Source organism: Myzus persicae, unplaced genomic scaffold, assembly GCF_001856785.1.
Source record: "Myzus persicae strain clone G006 unplaced genomic scaffold, MPER_G0061.0, whole genome shotgun sequence".
Lineage (NCBI taxonomy): Eukaryota > Metazoa > Arthropoda > Insecta > Hemiptera > Aphididae > Myzus > Myzus persicae.
In genome coordinates, this window is record NW_019104280.1 from 8,914 (window position 1) to 31,254 (window position 22,341).

Here is a 22,341-nt window from a genome sequence, read left to right on the forward strand (position 1 = left end):
TTGTAATAACACATAGGTATATATGAATGTATATTATTTCTAATATCTATACATTTTTTTAAAATTAAAATCTACATAGAGAAAATAATAGATATTTCTACTCATGTGAAAATACTTTGTCATAACTTATAATACTATATAATATCACATTATTATCAATAGCATTATGTATGACCTATTATATTGTACGTGCTCACGATTATTCATCCACGCGTATAAGGTATAATACTATAATATTTTTTAGGTTTATTAAAATAGTGTAATATTATCTTGTTCACTAAAACATTACAGCAAATAGTGAGTACATGGAAAAATTAAAAACTATTTTTTTAATCATGTGAACCGTATAGTAGTTCAAAAGAGAATACTATTTAAATTGGGTGAACTATTTTCTGTTTGTATGTATAATATTTTTAATTAAAAAAATATTTGTTCTAGCTTTGACTGATTTTCATTTTAAATATGCACAGCTCGCATCGCATACGTATATTGAAAAAGTGTTTTATATTATTTTTAATACATCAAAGTAATTTTTCAGAAGCGTTTTTGAAAACTAGATAAAAGAATAACGTTTAACAGAATAAAAATGCCCCCGCACCTTCATCTGTGAGACTGTACTCGTAAATGTTATCACCTAAATTCTCGAGACATTTTATTGAAAACTAAATGGATTTATGCGGGAGGAGGTTTAATATATTAAAAGGATATCGAAAAAATAATTAAATTTTATTATATCAGGAAAATTGTCTTATATAATATTATATTGTATAGTATATACCATAACATTGTTTACTTCATAAATAAAGTTAATGAATGGTTGACAATCATCCATTTTCAACGGTACTGACACATAAAATATAGAAGCTGCAGGTTTACGCGTGACAGAAATGTCTAGTTCGTCTTATCCCATCAATCCTTCGAATATTTATTATATTTTTTTTTTTTTTATATAAACACCTCCCCTCTTCCAACGCCATTACAGGGACTTGTTGTATATACACTTGCCCTTTCTGTTTAGCGGTTTTTCGCTTTTTACTTATTTTGCCGCCTGTATCTGCCTCTACTGCGTGTAATAAGTATTTTTCCATTGAACTTTTTCCGTTGCACAAACATGACCGTTACGATGAGATTACTGATTTGATCGTCAATACGAACGTCGGTTATAACAACAAAGCGAAAATGGTTTTAACCACGTTTACATATGCACTGTTAATCGAATGTAAATACACGAGGACACACACAAAAGCTCTAGCAATGTTTGGAGACTTTTCCCGGGGACTGCGGACTGTGGTACATAACTTCGTTATGTCGACGCACACGAGGAAAGGGTCCAAATGACAAATGCCGTGTGTAATGATAATTATTTATGTTTACTCATTAGTAGTAAATACACCCGACTGCAGAGCGATATAATTATTATAATTATTCCTTGTGAAAACGTTCTGAGCTGTTATCTGCTAGACCGCGAGTTCCCGGTATCTAGTCATTGTTCACCCTTCATCACTGATGGATTTAAGAGATTGCTTTTTATAAAAAAAAAGGCGAAATTTTCAATTTGATTTTATAACATTGTATGATAATATATATTTTGTGATAAAAATATTAGATTTAATTGAATTATGAAGATATCATTGATTACTTTGCAAAAGTGAAATATATAGACTTCAACTTATCTAAAAAATATATCCATCCAACTATGAGGGATTGTTACATTAAAAATGTACAATTATTAACTGTTATATTATATTATGGCATTCAATTGTTTTTCTGTGTTATTATATTTGATCAATACATGATAACTTTATTACTTTATTTGTTAAAAATAAATGGTTCATAATGTATTAAATTCGAGATATTTTTTAAATTTGAATTCATATGAACAAGAATCAATGAGTAAACACAAAATATTCAGGAAACATTTGTGTGCCTAAATATTTTATTAGACAGATGTGATTTTTTTTCGTACAGGATAGTAACAAATTAAATTTACCATAGGAGCGGAAAATTGTTAAATCCACTTATGTTAATCATCTCAACTTGTGGTTATGAACTTTGTGAGTTCCTATCCAAGTTGTTAATTATGAAGACATTATAATATATTGTTACTATAAGTTTAGCATTTAATTATGAAAATGACTTTGTTTATTGAATCCTATCCCAAAAATAACTTTCGTATGGGTTACTGGGTGAAAAAAAAATTAGTTATTGGATTTATCTCCCTTTATCGTTATCCGACAATTTTTTTCTCACACGCATATTATATAACCTTTGCTGAATTTTCTCTCAACTATGCAACTACGACGAATGTAGTGCACGCGCACACACACACATAAAATATGCAACATGTATATTATACAGCCACGTAAGAAAATGCCAGCGCATAATAATAATATCAATTATTATAATATTTAAATCGTTATATAGTTATGTTTACTGTCAACCTCGGTGGTTGCCAGGTGGAATACACGTCTACGTCGTGTTGTAATTTTTTCAGATAAAACGCGCGAACCGTCTCTCGTCCATAAAGATATAATAGTAATTATTACGCTCTTCCATTATTTCGGTTGGTTTAAATATTCACGACCCGTTAATGACTGTTGCTAAAATACTTAATGTGTTATTCGAGAGATCGTTTGTTAATAATTCAATTTTTACGATGCAATTTTAACACATAACTAAACGCCGTCCTATTACAACCCTGCTAAATTATTTACAAAAATGTAATGTTTTTAAATTACCCCCCGCACTGTGCACCGCACGCGACCGTCGAACGGCGACTGATTAAAATTATTTTAAATTAAAACAGACTAAAAAAATATATATAAGTATGTATAAATTACAAGCAAATTACGAGGATCGTTAAGTTGAAACTTTGCGTCCGTTGTGTATACAAAATTTATAAGGTTAATGTTTCGGATCGTTATCTGCCGTGAAATCAGTACACGTCGTGTGTATAGGTACCTATACGTTTATTATTATATTGATACGCGCACGCACAGACGATGATGAAAGTGACTAAGAAGAGCTCTTACCGTTTTTCTCTTTTTTTTCAATTTAGTATATATACAGCATAATGTAGTTTAGAGGAGGGAGGAGCTCTTTCCAGTAACCAAATACTCGAAATTCAATTTTCAACGATGCGGTAATGATTTTGCCCATAGTAGGTATATAGATTCCTCTTTTCTTTGATGCGCAAGCTGCTGCAGTGGCCAAAGAAAATGTAAACGATCGAATTCGGCAATGCGTTTTTATTGAACCGCAAAGTCTTCACACAACCACCCTCCCCTCCGTTCCTTGATAATATAATATAATTTAAACGCTGTACCACGCATTATACCGCGGTATAATAGTTATAGAAGCTTTTGAAATTATTTCGTACACTTCGTGATGCCTACCCGTCATAATACGTACGATTATGCTGACAAACGGAAAACCCGCAGTAAACCAGATTTTCGATGTAATAATATTTTTACCTTATCACGAAATTCTCATGTTACACTTGGCTAAGTATTTTGTTCGGAGTGTCTACTCTTTTTCGTTTGCTAAAGTATTTGTTTCTCTCACATAATAATTTATTGTATTTATCCAGATGTATCGTATGTACAATACAGAGCATTACTGATCTTATAGAAGAATATTTTCGAGAGTTTTTACATTTATTTGTTTCAAAAGAGCCTGCCTTCTCCAAAATCCGAATGATTACATAAACGCGTCCTCCGATTTTCCTTTCCCTTTCGACCAGAAGGACAATGGTTGTCTTGCATATACCCTATATGGATCACAATATTACATAATGTATACCTATATTTACGTTAAGTGGGCACAACGATGATAAAATTCTACTGCAAGCAAACAACTTGTGTTCAGGAATTTATAATATAAAATATATTCAATTCAACAGTATAATATAATATGCCAGAACACATTAAAGGTCGAAGAAAGTTAATTTTATAACCAAAATAAACTCAAAAGTAGAGACACTACCTATACTATATGTTGTGATGAAGTATTTTTAATACCATTTTCAAGCAGTTACGCACACTTGGTGGCTTTTTAATAATAAAACAGAACATTTGAAATATTATATTTAAAAAACTTTATGATTTATTGAATCTTTTGGTTCACGAGATTATAATAGGCACGCCTTGTGAAACAATTAAATAGTATTAGAAATATATGTGAGCTTTTGGACAAATTTGAAATCTTGAAGTGTGATATACGAGACAACTTAGATTATAGAAAATTACTTTTATAAAATGTATTAAAACATTTTTTTACTCTTAAGATTATATTATTCCTAAAAATTTCGTTTAATAAAACTACTTAAAAACCCTAAGCTATTGCCATTACGTCTCCTTAATGGAAAGAAAATTCGCCTCGTCGTTTGTGGTGGTGTTGGGGTGTGTATTATGCACTCGTGTCTGGCATAGTGGTATTATAATATTATCGAAAGATGGCACAATTTGGCTCTCTCGAGTCTCGAGGATAGATTAGACGACAGATCGTGGTAATAATAGTATAATATGGGTCGAAACAGTTTTGTCATTAGCAGTGTAACGAGCCTGCAACAGAGCAGAGGTATAAAGTAAAGCTTACGCCAACCTAATGGCGTAAAGATTGGCCCCAAAATCTCGAATTATTCCAATTAACGACGAATCGGTAAACAATGCTGGTATTATTTTATGACACTATCAAGCTGCACGTTTGCTTATTTTGTGTATGAAATCGTTGTTTTGAATAATCGTACGTGGGTTTGTGTATGTTGTGATAATTATAAGTAAGCACAAAGGACAACTTTCTTTTACAAATGTAATTCCTGCATAAAATTATAAAAGTTAACAAACTATAAAGCTATACACTAGGAAAAAATAATATTAATTAATAGAATAAGTGTAGTATAAGTCAATATCATAAGAACAATAAAGTGTATTAATAAATATACAATAATAAAATACTATGTGAAATAAATGACAAATTTAGAGCTGAGAAAAGGAGAGTAGTTCGAATTAGCTATAATAATACATACATTCGCAAAGAGAGGAGGACCAATTGTATTTATTGTGTTTGTTTTCAACATTAAAATCATAAATAAAACTATGGTCTGAGAACAAATACTCTTATAGTCGCCCCATGCCTTTATAAACAGAGCAATATGCTCACTTATAACTTATAAGCGTCAGTCGCTTAAGTAGACCACGTAGAATTTGGATTTTGGAGTAAAAACAAAATATGAAGTATTGGAATGGACCTTATTTGTGTAGATATAGCATTTCAATCTATCGTTATAATAATTATGATTGAGACAGTGCAATAATTTTACTATTTCGTAGTAATATTACTCCGACTTACATTAAAACGTCGTCTCTTCGACTATCAGAGGCATATTACAATAATATACGCAGTGGTGGTAGTAAAAATTGACACTCCCTGGCCTCAAGTTTTCAATGGGTATAACTTATATATCATTAATCGACATAATAATTACGAACCAAATGTAAACATCAAACTTTCATCCGCAGTTATATACTTGATTGTAATATAATATAGGAAATCGCATCTATCGAGAGTCTATATCGACTGCAGTATACCTATACATAGAAAATATATCACACCACAGACTATATACACAAATCACTAATTAACCAGTGTTTGTAGTTCGCATATTATCGTCATTTTCACCTCATGCAGTGGGTCTTATGTAATACATGTATATTATAATATAATGTACAATATTATACCGTTATAACATTGTGGAATTTTCAACCGTATATAGGTACATACCATAGTGTTTGTATTGTACGAGAGACATGATGATGATGTATACCTATGATAATATAATGCGCCGATATACGAAGGTTATACATCATAATATTTCGAAAACCGATTCATGACCTTTCTGTGCCCAGCTACACATAGCCTTCGAGGCTACACACTACCTACCTACCTACCTAGGTGTAATCTCGTCGCAACAACAATTGGAGCTCGAAAAATAATTATTATTACTCCGTCTTGTGCAGCGCAGCAGTTAATATTTTAATATTATTGTATAGTGTCTTCGCGTGCTCATTGATCGTTCGCCGGCACAATATAATATCGCGTTTGGCGATAGGGACTCATTTTACGACACGGAAACACGAGGGACGACTGTTATATCTTTAACCTACAGCCCCCCCCCCCCCATCCCCTTTGGCAGGAGGCTTCCACTGCACGTTCGGGGTTATCGCTACTTAAAACCAAAAACGGTATACTACGAGACGTTGATGCGGCATCGACGCCGCCATCCGCCGTACTTATAATATTATAATGTCTACTGCACAAGCCGTAGACAATGCAAAGCGCCTTTCAATTATAGCCTGTGAGATCGTATAACACGAGAGACGGTATATAGAGTCGAACCCCCGCCAACCTCCCACCCACTGAAATATTGTAAGCTAACCATTTCATTGAATAAACCACATAAAATGAATTTAAATTCTAGAACTGCAACGATAACCATATTGGATCCACTTCTCGTAGGAAACATATGAAATAAAATTAAAATAGTTATGGTGTTATTATAAATTGTATTAATATATGAATATATACGCCTTTAGTCGCTTTATGGGCGAGTGACTGCAGCGCGCCCAGTGGTTAAAATGCGTAAGGGGTTATTAAAACGATTGACATATTTCTCGGGCTTTTTGTCTTTTTCAATAGGTACGATTGTTAATTATTTATCTATTAACATATACATTGTAGAATTGAAATAAAATAAAACTTCAGTAAACTAAATCGTTTTTTAATATTATACAATGAAATCCACACCGTGGTAACTGGTAACAGTTAACGAAATAATGAGAAAGTGATTGAATATAGTTTTATTCTAATCCACCAATAACTATCTGCAAGATTAAAATTACACCAAATCGGTAATTAATATTAATATTCTAAGTGGGTTTATCATTCAACCATACAATTTAACCGAATATAATATTCACCACAAGATCTCAAGTCTGTGGCATATATCTATACATAATTAATAATATCATAAAGCATCACGTTTGTGTATAATGTAATATCTGTGTTGTTATTTATTAAATTCAACGATCACGTACGCGACACAAAGTGACTTCACATTATGTTGTTATTATAGGAAATGTATTCGCTTAAATTATTTTCACGAATATATGAATAGGAAAAATATATTTGTCTAGCCTTGAGATTAAGAAAAGAATGAGTGTCTAACAAAATATATTGTCAGTAAGACCACAATAATTGATTTTAATTCATCGACTAATATTAACATATGTATCTGTATTTCACGGGCACCAAGTGATATTTTCTGCACCAAGAAATATGAAATCTTAAATCTTATATTATGCAAATGACCCCAGTGCACAAACTTGTGAACTCTCAGATTCCATTTTCTGATTAGATTCTTTTTAAATTACAAACAGTATTTTTCTTTGACAAAATTTTTTAATGCTTTCATTGGCAAGGTTTTTTGTCGTAGTAACAGCACGGAATATGAAAATATACCACTCTAAATAGCTGGTATTAATGGTATTTGAAATTAGAGATGGCAGTCAATATTATAGTCATTTTTTCATTCAGTTTCACACGGTTTATGGTATTGTACAATTGTTGGTAAATATTTTTACCTTTATAATGTTAACAATTAACATACATATTAAATTCAATTAAATGCATTTACTGCGGTACAATAACGAATGCAAACATCGTTTTGTCCTTAACAATTGTATCACATTTTGACATATTATTATGTATGGAGTAAAAATCTACGAGGCTATAACTATAACTGTAAAAATATTCAAGATTTAAAGCTACAAGTATAATATATTATAAGACGTTATCGCTGTGCATAGATTTTAATGTTCTAATACTGCTGTACTCTGTTGGCTTATCCAGTGTATTACGTTTAATCTAAAAACTACATTAAGTACCTATTGTACTCGTAGGAAATAATAATAAGTAGCGTAGTAAGTATAATAACGTTTGAGCGAGATTCGTTGCGTAACGAACAATAGGTACGTATTGAAATTTTTGAAACGCAAAAGCTATATATATTATATTATATTTCCTGAGAATTTGCATTCGATTTCATATTATAATAACGTGACTTATGGAATGCACACGCGAATACAGTGTGGTTAGGTGGACCCATATTGTTGTTCTTCGAGGCAAACTAAATTCAATAGTTTCGACTATCGATTTAATAGTGGTAGCTTGGGTTCGACGTCGACATAATTTTTTTATATTATTTTGGTCTATTGTCGCAATCATATTTTATTGAAACGGATACATGTGATAAACTATTATAGTAAAGCACTGAATAACAAATCCAATTGCATCAAATACATTTGGCTTTAATAATAATTAATAATTGTTGACAATACACATGCAGCGTGTATAGCATTATAAGTATTACAATACAAACAGCAGGTAATATAAATCTGAATTAAACACCCGACCTACTCGTGATCGTGAAGATACATCAAACACAATAGACGTTATAATAATAGGTACAATATCATTTTAAAAATTCTAGTAGTTCTAAGTACATATTGCATATACTCAGAATTGGCTATAAACATTAGGAGGAGGGTCACAATAGTAGTACAAAATGGAATATCATCATACTTCAAACTGTACACTTATAATTGTTGATAGATATTCTACCACCCTTTAACCCCCCCCCCCATCGCTCCCTTCAACCCACCACCCTTCCTATTTCCCACTATGGCACAAACACTATTCTCGGTATTTACATCATACACTGCCACAGAACTTGGGGATACGTTTTAACCAACAATATACCTACGTCATATTAGTACATTATCATTAAACAATACAGTCAATGGTCGTATTAATCATCCGATCGCGAAATAGTTCGATTCGTACTTACATAATATATTTGTATTGGATTCCTCGCCGCGACACCACCGACCGTCGTCCATCCACCCCCACCCCAAAGGTTTTCGAGTGGCGTATTTCACTTTTCGTGTGCCATTACGCAATAATATTTCAAATCTGCCATAAATGCGAGCAATACGTCAAACCGCGCATGTATATGGCTCGTCTTCGTAGTACCTTTTCCCGCCGTGGTGGCATCTTTCGCCTGTCGTCTGCCATTTCGTTATAATATTTCACACATCCTCGCCGTCTCTGTCGGCAGTGGACAATTTAAGCTCATCGAGTGTGCCATATTACACCCTCCGCGCCGCCTCCAATCGCCACACACAATTCATCCCTCTTCCCGCAGCTGATGTCATTTTAAACCATCTTCGGGTCGTCTTTCGCGTGCTCGTCGTCCGAATGCGCCACCCGCACAATAGAATGTGATGAAACGCACTCAACCTACACAAGACAGACGCTTATAAATTATTATAATGTTTGAAACCAAAGATTTCCAATGACAATGGTATAGCAGAACGTACTGTATACCTACCTAATACATGCGTATGTCACCGTCAAAGTAAACATGCATCGTTGCCGTTCAATGATAATAATATAATACGTTACATTGTATACTTTAAATAATGTCTTATAATTTTAGGCTATGCTAACGCCGAATAACTTTTATCAACTGTCAACACTTTAACTCCCTATGACAGATTAGGTATCAGACATATGATAATAATACAATTTATTTTTTGCAACGACAAAGTAAAAGACAAAAAGACAAAAAAATAAAAATAAAAAAGTTGCAAGCTCATCCAATAAGCATGATTATTATATATTTTCGTGTTTTTTTTTTAAATTATTATATCAATTTAAAACGATGAAAGTATTATAATAGATAATAGGTTAAAACCTGATTGGTTTTCTTCGTGTGCATGCGATCTACTTTACCACCTTCAATTTGACGCATTATCAATTAATTATGCACATTATTTAAATAATAAATATGTTATGTAATAAAAAATAATAATATCATAGTAATACTATCAATATGTAATAATTAGAAAATATAATATAAATTAACAAGTGATAAAGATTGTCTATGAATAATATATTATTATAGAGGTTACGATATATTGTACATTATTATAATATGGAATCTATAATAATATTATGTGCCCACATAATATGGTAATCGAAGATCAATGACGTTTTGGTTAAACAAATCGTCGACTTATAAAAATGATTTACTACAACCATTTTGTTTGTATTTTGTTGTATAGGGCATAGGCGCCGATGGACCAGCACCGGTGCACTTCGAGCCTCAAGTTGCTGTGCTTTGCGATGCCAAATCAGATACCCCATACTATAGCCAGTTCATGTCGGAGAATGGTCGGTGGACGTCTGATACGAAACGCAAAGTCGGATGCTTAAAGGAGAAAGTTGACATTTTGGACTACTGTAAAAAAGTAAGAATCCTTGTCTATGCTGTTTTTAAGAACAAAATCATTCATGATGTTATTATTAATATAATTAACTATCGCACCAGCGGTACTAGCGTTATAATAAGTGCGTTTAGACGTGTAGCGTTTTATTTTTACTACCTAGGTACCTATATTATGGTTATTACTCGAAGCTGAGATATTTTATCATAGTGCCTATAGGTACATATTATTATGATCAAAGTAAAATTAAATTAGTAAAATAATATTTTTGTTGAAAAGATGTTAAATATGATGCATGTACCAATATTATGAACAAAAAAAAAAACAAATATATTTCAACATAAAAAGTTTTACTTGAAACGAAATACGATCTAAAAGCATGCGTTTACTGTGTTATAGGTTTACCCCAAGAACGACATTACCAACATAGTGGAATCCAGCCATTACGTAAAAATCGGTAACTGGTGTAAAATGGGATTCAACAAATGCAAGCACACGGACTGGGTGAAACCGTACAGATGTCTTGGTAAGTGTTCACGAAGGTTTATTTATCGCGAACCCTTCAACCGGCACGAGATTAAACTGCTGCCGTTTTTGTTTGACCATAATTTCTCTCGTCTGTAAATCTCCCTTTAATACTAGCCCCACCCTCTTCCACCACACTCATCGCCACCCCCCTCCCCTCCTGTGTCCGTCGATTTACAGTCTTTTATGGCTCTCGTTCCTTATTCCCGTGATTGATTAGCTCTCTCACGCCACCATTTCTTGTCTTGACTTACAATTACACCAAGTATTTGGACTTTGGAGAGCTTACTGATTGGCAGTACCTTTCCGAAAGCTTTTCTATGCTCTGAATGCTGAATTGAAAAAAAAACCGAACCAGACGTTTTGTAATGTATTGGTAGTGGATTCATGCAAAGAAACTACGCCATTGCATTAGCAAAAATAATTGATTTTATTCTGTCGGCCCCTAATTATCAGAAATATTGTCGATTCTTATTACTTTTATATTTATTTCTACTATTATTATCCAATACAGTTTTGCAAATCCAGAAATATATGACGTTTAAAAGAAGATAAAAAATGTAGTAAAATTACATGAGGTTACCTGCAATACTTCAGCTAAAGTCATAACATACCAATCCATCTATACATACAATAACATAGATAAAAAAAAATATGAAAATCAAGTATTTTGATAATAAATCCACGTAAAACATTTTTTTCTTCGATATTAGAGTAATAAATCAAAATATTATAATGATTGAAAATTGGCCAAATTTACTTATTCTTATTTACTCCCAAACAGCCAATTAAACTCTATAATTTCCGAAATTATTACAATAAATAATAACACAGTTAGTTAATATTTCGTTCAATGATCGTCACAACTCTAAGTCTGCGGATGACTGATTGTTTTCCTTGGTTACGAAAATATCTATGTAAGTGCAATATAATGTTTAATTAATATACAGGTAGAACATATAATAAACAATAATTGAATAATGAGCGGCATCATTAATATTGTTTTTGTCACTAGAATTACCTATTTACGTAGACATCTAACGTGGGTATCGGATCGACTATTTTTGTTACAGTTATACATTTTTAAGTACGCCGATAACAATATGGAATTATTATTTATAATTTTCATATTTATTAAATATAATACTCGCACTAGCAGTTTTATCAGAAATAGATTACAGTGATAGATACATGATATAGTATCTTTTAATATTAACATCGTATTCGTTAGTTAGGTAGGTATTCTTTATTGTTCACAAAAATAGATAATTTAAACAAAGAATAACTAAATTATGAACTAAAATTCACAAATGGGCCAAGTGAAGTTTCAATAATTATTATTAATCAATGTGATGAAGTCACCTAATTTAAAATTCAATTAAAATCCGATTTTTTTATATTAATATAAATAATCGTTCAATGTCAAAAGCATACCTAACCCAGAAGTTCCGACAACATAATGCATTATTATGTTCTATTAGCTTAAGTGTATTTTTTCAGTACTAAACACCTATATCTATATAATTTATGCGAAGTATTTAATATCAATGAATAATATTTTTATTAAGTATTTGAAATTCAAATTCATAATATATAAAGTATATTTTACCCAAGTTTGATGCAGCGGATATTATCTCCTCGTTTTTACGCTTGAACTCGCGTAAAAGAGAGTGGGTACCTATCCTACTTACCTACACCATCGTTGAAATTATAATTAAAAAACAATAGACTCTTACTCTTAAGAGATTATCCAGGGCTTAAAAACTCGTCAATCGCCTTGCTCGTACAACGCTCTCGAGACAATTATAATCTGGCACCGATATCTTTGTGCACTCGGCTCACGCAAATCGTTATAACATAAGTTGGTACACTGAGAGCCACCGAACATTTTGTTATTATTTTTATTATCTTTATTGCCTAACTAACTGTGCTAAACAAGATAGTTTTCATTTATCTCATTTTTAGATTGCTGTACTTACTCATGTGTCTTAGCCCTTAAGACATTTTGGATGTATGAAAGTCCTTCAAAATTTAAGTCTACAATATTTATAATATTGCTTTTTGTTTAGATTTAAAAACACAGTAAATAATAACAACAAATTGTCAAATATCAATTAAAAGCTCTACAGCGCCTTGACTAGATCTACCACATAAAATATTTTTCATAATTATTAAAAATAAATTGATTTTGTTTAAAATTATTGTGCTACAAAGTTAAACATAACTGACTGAAACTGCCTGATACATACAAATATGTACAATGTACACTTTATGTGTAAAAAAAAATAAATAGAACATTTTTCCATAAATACTTTAGTCCTTAGATCTCCTAATTAAAAAGTTTCAAGAGGATGACTACTATTACAAAAACAATTTCAAAATTTCAATCCATAGTATGAAAAAATTCTGAACTTCTTTTTAAAACTTTTAATTATTAAACATGTTATTTTAAATAAATATTTACTATTTTTGTAATTTGTATACAATCGTATTTAAAATATAACTACTGTACTTCCGTACGTTTAGTTTGAAATATTTTACCTATAGATACGTGATTTTTAAAATTAAAACAAAATAAAAATTAATTTAAATTTTACCAGAATTACATAAAAATGATTAAAATTCGTTTCCGATACAATCTAGTAGAGAGACGTTTATATCAAGTGAATGCGCGTTTTGTATAATCTCTCTCTCTCTCTCTCTCTCTCTCTCTCTCTCTCTCTCTAGTCCCTGCTCAACGTCACATACACTACACAGCAACAGCACTCGATTAGAGATATATAAATACAAAAATCGTCCATCAGATATTATCGGGGGAAACGTTAACAATTTATCGAGTGTTATCTACATATTTTATAATGTATATCCGAAATAGTGTAACTCGGGGAGTAAGAAAAAAGAGCATTCCGCAACATGCCGTCTAGTAGAATACAGCTGCAGCGCTGCACCATGTGACGATTCACAGCAAAGGTTTCTAAAAATTGTTTTTCAAAAAATACTCTTTGATCATCCGAATTTTCCCGATGGCTACTATTTAGCATCAGTGAGAAAAAATATTATTAGCTGTTCTCGATTTGTGCGTGCTCAATAACGTATTTTACTTACGATTATGTGGTCGCCTATGATACTTGTGAATTGCTGCTAACGACGTTAATCATCCTCTGAAACATGATTGCATGTAGTTACTTCTAAGTTTATAAATAAAAAATAAAGTTATTAGTAATAATTAACCTTTTTTTATCTTCCAGTCAATTAAACCTCTTAGTGGGACCTCGGAGGCAGACGTTGTTTAGATAGCTGATTACAACTTATAAGTGATATATTTATTACACCTTGTTTTAGTAACTCATACATAAATATATATTATATATATAAATATATGCATACATTATGACTCAATATTATCATATAGACATAATATGTCATATGCATATTATGTACCCTTTTATAGGACCCATTTACATTTTTTAATTTGCAATGTCGTTGTATTATTGATTGAAAAAGTTTTCTATAAACATCTAAAATTGATTTTTCTATTCGATAATTCCCTAGAGTAAATTAATTGTTAATAACAAAATCGGTTAAACCCAATTCCAAATTGATCCATGCTTTCAAAAAAAAATTATAATGCTTTTATATTTATTGAAATTAAATGTATTTTTCTTTAATAGTTATAAAAATCTTAATACGATACAATAAGTGTATTTTCTTTTAATTATGAACCAATAAAACTGTTTTAATTAAATCAAATAATATACATTTTTACGATTTTACATGTTGCGTATTTTTAATTTTATTTACGGTTTAATACAGGTATTTAACCATTTATTTATAATTTTCCACTATTTAAACATTAAACGTATTAAACTATTCAACGGTAATTTGTTTAAGACTTGATTGGTATATAACCAAACCGGTAAATATAACATTACTTTGATGTAATTGTATACTTGTATAGTTGTATCGTTAGGTGTAATGATTTTACCAACTACAACTTACTGGTATTAAATAAACAACTTTGCCACCTTGGTAAATTGAATCCATGAATTCCCTAGATGTTTGTCGAAAATGTTCTCTACAATGTTCTATTATAGGGGTACAAAGTTGATAGTTTGTTTGTTCATTATTTGCTTTAGTCCTGAAATTATAGACATGCCAAAAAAGTAAATAAATGGTTACCCATCATGTAAATTTAATGTAATTTGTACGTTTACAGAAGGACAATTCCAAAGTGACGCTCTTTTGGTGCCCGAAAATTGTATATTCGATCACGTGCATAATCAGAGCAAATGCTGGCCTTTTGATCGCTGGAACCAGACTGCGGGTCAAGCTTGTCAGGATCGTGACCACAACTTAAGAAGTTTCGCCATGTTGCTCCCTTGTGGCATATCGTTGTTTTCCGGTGTAGAGTTTGTCTGCTGTCCATATAAAGGTAAAAATTTAATCACGCAAATACTTGAATAAAATATAGTTTTAAATATAATTTACACAGGTTATTATAATTATTTATATTTTCACGTATAAATAAAAAAAAAATTCAATTTATCAGGGCATTTCATTAATATGCTTCCAATATATTATTCATGTTGGCTATTTTATTGACTATTTTATGATATTAATATTATTATTAATAAAAACAAAAATTGAACGTAATCGAGCTCTAATTTTAAAAAAACCATAATATATATATATTGTCTTGAAAATAATGCCTATATATTAAACTATGTTCAAATACCTATATAAGTAAAATTATTTTTTACAATTAAAAACCGATGTTTTTTAAAAGATTAAATGAAATATAAAATTATCATTAAATATTAAACTGTGATTAATTTTTTGAGAGAATTTTTATTTCAAATGATTTATAGCTACCGCATAATTGTGTACTAAGTGTAATTCTAAAATTAGTTAACTAAAATCATAAAATTATTATAACATCCGTCAAAAATGATTCAAACTTAATTACTCTTTTCTAACCTAATTATGATTCCTATACTTTTAGATAAAATCCAATTGAAGAAAACGGCACCAGTAGCTGCAGATAGTCTTCTCTCTTCGGATCAATTCGACGTAGAAGAAGACATCGATGACGACGATGACGATGAAGATGATGATGACGAAACAATTGACGAAGAAGATGACGACGATGATTATGATAACTATGATGACATGCCACCGTCTCGCATGTCATCGACTTCGACTTCTACTGCAGCGCCAACCACCAGTACCTCCACTACCACAATGGCAACGACCACGAGGAAAGCTACTACCACCACGACAACCGTACCACCACCGCCTCCTCCACCACCATCTACTCCCGAAAGCTCTCACACAACACCATCCAACCCTATTAGGAACTTGCCGACCCCAGACACGTATTTCACGCATTTCGATCCCAGAGACGAGCATAAGTTGTACAAAGAAGCTCTGAACCGATTGGAGGAATTGCACCGTGAGAAGGTGACTAAAGTAATGAAAGACTGGTCTGATTTGGAAGAACGGTACCAAGAAATGCGTTCAAAGGACCCACACATGGCAGAAGAGTTCAAACAACGAATGACGCTCCGATTCCAGCAAACAGTACAATCCCTGGAAGAAGAAGGTTCAGCGGAAAAACACCAACTGTTTGCCATGCATCAACAGAGAGTGAATGCCCATATTAACCATAGAAAGAAGGAAGCCATGAACTGCTACGTTTTTGCTCTCAACGAAAACCCTCCGAATGTAAGTATTAAGTATCGAATTTAATCAAACCTAATATTATTATTTAGATGATGTTGTATCAAACAGATCATTATTATTTAAAATAAATATTAATACAACTAATGCTTTTTGTGCTTGATTTCAGACTCACAAAGTACAGAAATGTCTTCAGAAACTTCTCAGATCATTGCATAAGGACCGCCATCATACAATAGCACATTACCGACACTTACTGGCATCTAGTATTGAATTGGCGGAACGTGAAAAATCAGTCACGTTGGAACATTTGGTAGACATTGATCACATGGTCAACCAATCGCTGCAAATGCTTTACAGGTACGCACGCATAGAGGAATGTTATTATATCGATTCATTATTTAAAAAATGTATATTTCACTTCGCTTTATTTTGTCATTTCGTACAGATATCCAACATTGTCACGCAAGATTTCGCAATTGATGTCGGACTACATCCAAGCACTCAGGAGCAAAGATGATACTCCAGGGTCGCTTTTGGCCATGACCAGAGATGCCGAAGCTAGTATACTGGATAAATACAAAGAAGAAATCTCGACCACACAAGAAGGTTAGCTAAGAGCTTCTTGTGTATTAACAATTTATTCATTTTTGTAATATTTTAATATGTTTGTTATGTAGACAAATCTCGCGCAAGATATCCGATGGAAATGAAACGCAAACAACCGCACGAAATGGTTGAATCAAAGGAGGCCAAACTTCAAGTTGAAACAGCCGCTGAGTTTGATGCTAACGAAAACTCTGAAACCCAACCACACCCAGGTCAGCAACTACAGGCCCAACAACAACCCACGGCAACCAAACCAGATCAAAACGCCGCTGCCGCCGCTCCAGCCGCTGCTGTACAACACCACGACCACGATTCCGAACCAAAAGTCTCTCATGCCCAAGTGCATGATATAAGTCACGGAGAGCCGGTAATTTTTATGTATAACCATAATTTGTAACTGTACCACTTATCAGTGGCGTACCTGAGGGGTGGCAGCAAACGAATTTCCCAACTACTTAAAAAAAAATTGTTATGTACAAAATGAATATACTTTCATATAATACTTTAATAAGTACTCTCCTCATTAAGTTGCTACGATTACTATTAGATTTGGTATTGTTTCATAGTGAGTAATTTAATACCCTCTCCTCTCCATGAAAATGTTCAAGGTACGCACTACCTCTTAATAAGTATATTTAGTAAACTAATTCTTTCTGATTCGGTAATTTTTTGCAGACATTCTTCACCCGGAAGAACTTCCACCGTGATTCAAGGAACGTCCACCTAACGTTGGCATTTGCAGGATTGTCGTTAATAGCCGCAATTTGTGTCGGAGTAGCCGTGATTCGCAGAAGAAACGCCAGATTGCCACAAAATCAGGTAACGTTATCGCGCTGCTTTTGTTAAATCATTTTCTGTTGACATTGTTATAAAACTACCGGTTTTTATAGGGATTTATCGAAGTCGATCAAGGTATATCCCAAGAAGAACGTCACGTAGCCAACATGCAGATAAATGGATACGAGAATCCCACTTATAAATATTTTGAAGTCAAAGATCAATAAGTGAGTACAACCTGTAACATGTAATTTGAACTGTTGATGTTAATTCATCGTGTAGAATAATTGAATCGTCATATTTTGTTTAATATTACCAAAAATATAATAACTATTCTTGTTTGTTATTTTTCAGAAAAAAAATTATAGCCCACATAGCGAGATACGTACTTAAGGAGACGATTTTAACCACCCAGCAGCGTTTTAACCATTTATCTATATATGCATAAATATTTACATAAATATGGATGTACGTGATACAAATAGGAACATATTATTAATATATATATTATGTATCTATATAAATATATAATATATAATTATATATTATATATATATAGGTCTGATTAATTACAAAATTAACGTCGTTTTATGCATAGATGTAGGAAGGACCATAATAAACTTCTAGACAAAAGTGCCATTTTATTTTCATTCCATTTAAAAACAATAATAACATATCCATTATTTTACGAAAAGTTTTAACGAAATCGCCTAATGCATTGTTCTAGTCAAAACATGCTTGTTTTTCATTAGTCATGTTGGACATTCATATTATACACAATATTTTAAAAAACATTTAAATAATAATTATACTCAAAACGTGTACATTGTAATTATCTTTTAACCTTTGTCTAGCGCTTTTTTTTAAACTATGTAGTACCATCAGCATTATTAAGTTAGAAATATATTTATAGTTAGATATTTGAATTATAATAATTATTATGATACAATACGATAATTTAAAAAAAAAAAACTTACATTTAGATAAATAGTATACACATTCTCTTTTTTTTAAGTACCTATATTATTATTATTATTATTATTATTATTATTATTCATATTATTTTATTTTTAATAATGACAATAAAATAACAATAGACAAAAAATAATAGTGAAAAAACAATATAAAAGAACAAATAATGGTTATAATGATTTATCTACAACTTCCAATATTATATTGTACGTCTCGCTTGTTATTAAATTCTGATTATTTTAGTTAGTTTTTTTTATTTCATATTCATAATTAAGATTACTTTTTTAATTGTTAAAAGACACTACCTATTAGGACAATTAAGATATCTCATTTTAATTATTATTATATTTTTTTTTCGTCATCACTCTATTATATAAAAATATATACCTAGTAAGATATTATATTATATTATAGGTAGGTATATTATTTAAGCATTTAGAAAGTATACTATTATAATTTATATTATTTTTGTGTAAATTTAAGAATAAAATGGAACAAAACGTATGTTTTTGAATCTGATATAACTTAAAATAATAATAATTACTAAGTGTTTTTCCAAAATGTTATCATTACCTACCTAAAAATGTATGTATAACTAATTTATTTATAAAAATAAAATTGTATACATTAAAAGAAATGGTTGATTACATCGTGTATTTATTTTTTCATTTTTTCATCGTTTTTTCCTAATTCATTATAATATTTTGTTCCTAAGATCAACATATTTATTGTTACAAAATAACATTTTATGACAACAAGTAACTAATTAATATATAATTTAAAAAATATTTTTTTTACACATGATCTATAATCTATATGCATAGGTAGTGGTGCCGAATTTGTCAATGTTGTCAATTTAAATTACTTATTACTTAATGTACGTAGTTATCCTTTAAACTTAGCCGAGATACAATTCAAAATGAATGCGTTTTTTATTGTTAAATAAAATATATACAATAAAATAAATAAAATAATACATAACTAGCTCCATAAACAAATTTCAACTCAATCTTTCGATTTCTTAATTTGTTGATTCCCAGGTTTATACAGATTATGATACTTATTAATTGTTTGCTCATGATCTCATAGTATTTACTATTGACTTCAGTCCAATATAAATGATCAAATTTTCGTCAGGCTATAAGGTATAATATGGAATAAAAAGTAAACCACTCCAAATCTCCGATAAATTTTTTTACAATATACAAGGGTTAATATTATGAAAGTCGATAAATATTTGATAAATATATTTACTTCCAATATATCATTAATTATTGAATTTTTGTATGAATAACTTATACTGTCATGATAAATAAATTAATAGTTATTAAGCTATGAAATAAAGCAAAAAAAATGTTTAAACAAACTACAAATATAATTTTAAAAGAAATTTATCGGTTTAATAAGTTTATAAGAAGTAAAGTACTACATTGTATAGCGTCCAAGCCCTACTTAGAATTCCAAATAAGATATTCTCACGGCTCAGATAAAATTTCAAATTACTTCAAAAATAAAATGTAAGATGTTTTGGTACATCGATATTTCTTTTTTTGTTATTATTGGTATACATATAAATAACCATACAAAAACCATTTTCCAAGAAGTAAAATATTATACTAATACAGTGTATTGATCATCAATATTGAAAACAAGAACAATATTATTTTTAAGTACTTATGAATTATAGATAAAAATAAATGTATATTAAATTACTGTGAAATGTAAATTGTAATTCCTTGTAACAGTAAAAAAATAATTATATCATTTTAGGAATTTTGGTCATAAATTACTTCTTATTTCTGTATACTAATATTACTAATATTTGTATTTGTCTATTCGTATAAACAAATAAAGCAACGTCATATTTATTATTACAATATTCAATTTAGGATCCGAATGAGTTTTGGTATAAGTTTTTTTAGTTTTAGATTTGAAAGGTTCACAAAGTACCTTTTATAATAACATTTTCTAGACATTTGCTAATTTTTTTAAATATTTATAGGTACACTTTTCAGCTACATTTAAACACAATTGAAATTATTGCTTTTTTTTAGTTTTTTTTATGTACTCGTATGTTAATCAACATTTTTGTAACTCGGTCAATAATCTTAAAATTCAATACAAGGTTTGAAGGTCCATCATTATCATAGCCCAAGAACCATCATGGCCAATCTCAAAAAAATCGTATTTGCGTTTTATGTATTAATGGATTCGTATTTTAAAAACGCTTGAGCCGGTATAATTAGTTGTAAGGTTTGGCCCACAGCAGGCCATGTTTTTTTTTAATGTGACAACAATTTCAATTAATAAATAATAGGTATTAAGAAATCTAATATAATAAATAGGCGTATATCGATAGCTCCCAAACAACGTTTTCACCTGTAAGAAATCTACTGATTGCGCCCCGTATCAACTCCGCTGAATTTTTTTACACATTGATTCCGTCGGCCATCAATCCGCTGAATATTTGTAAATTATTTATTCGTGTTATATTTCCGTTGTGGACGACAACGTTTGAATTGTTTTTGAAATGTTGTTATTTAAACTAAAAAATTACGATGAACTAAATGTGTACCCATAATGTTAATTTTAAAAAAATACTTTATTATATGATGCATCGGTTATTGTTTAATAACTTAACTGTCAGCGGAATCAATGTATGCAAGTATCGGGCGGAATAAATGTAGATAGCCCATGCGGAATTGATATTAAAACGGTGGAATCGATAAAACCTCATAATAAATAATTAGTCATTTCAAAAAGTCATCACTTATACTAGTTATACATAAAAACATGATATATTGCTTATTTATTTAACGCAATTATACGCACTTAACATACTAGTAACGTATTTATTTTTTTTTTTTGCTAAGTTTTAGGTAGTAGGTACATTTAATTAAAGTGGATTTATTTTTTGGAGTGTTTGGAATATTTTAATTGGCGGCAATTTGTTAAATGTAAGTGTCCATCTGGATATTTTCAACCAACGTTTTTAAAAATATGCTTGTAGCTGTGTGTTATTTTTAAAACTGTTGATAAAACTGTGAATAAAAAGGTTCACAATTATTAGTAGTTTGGCGTAAACTTTCCATCATGCATATTATCTATATTTTTAGGGTAAACAGTAGACACTAGTAGAACAGTCTTTTTGTAACATTTCCATCGGTTTGGCTTAAATTAATATTTAAAATTATCCAAAACTAACTTTTTTTTACCATTTTTACTTTTTATAAGTTCAATGGTACTGGCTATTAGGTTATTAAATGACAAATTTGCAAATACGATTGTGCCGTACATTATAAGTATATAATACTTTAATTTTATAAAATAGGTACCTACAAGCTACAGAAAATGATACTTTTATTTTAATCATATATTCATAATTCATAATTTATACCTTTATGCAATATACCTTTCATATTATGTGGGTATA

The 22,341-nt window shown here is 30.6% G+C and overlaps 1 protein-coding gene across 1 annotated transcript; it reads left to right on the plus strand.

Annotated features, from left to right (window-relative positions):
* Positions 1-10,165: 10,165 nt before the first annotated feature.
* On the plus strand, positions 10,166-18,754 carry LOC111040857 (beta-amyloid-like protein). Its single transcript, XM_022324921.1, has 10 exons — positions 10,166-10,370; positions 10,746-10,872; positions 15,088-15,303; positions 15,874-16,595; positions 16,720-16,910; positions 16,999-17,159; positions 17,231-17,526; positions 17,835-17,978; positions 18,050-18,163; positions 18,291-18,754. The coding sequence occupies exons 1-9, from the start codon at positions 10,281-10,283 to the stop codon at positions 18,161-18,163; spliced, it is 2,061 nt and encodes a 686-aa protein (XP_022180613.1). The 5' UTR covers positions 10,166-10,280; the 3' UTR covers positions 18,291-18,754.
* Positions 18,755-22,341: the final 3,587 nt, after the last annotated feature.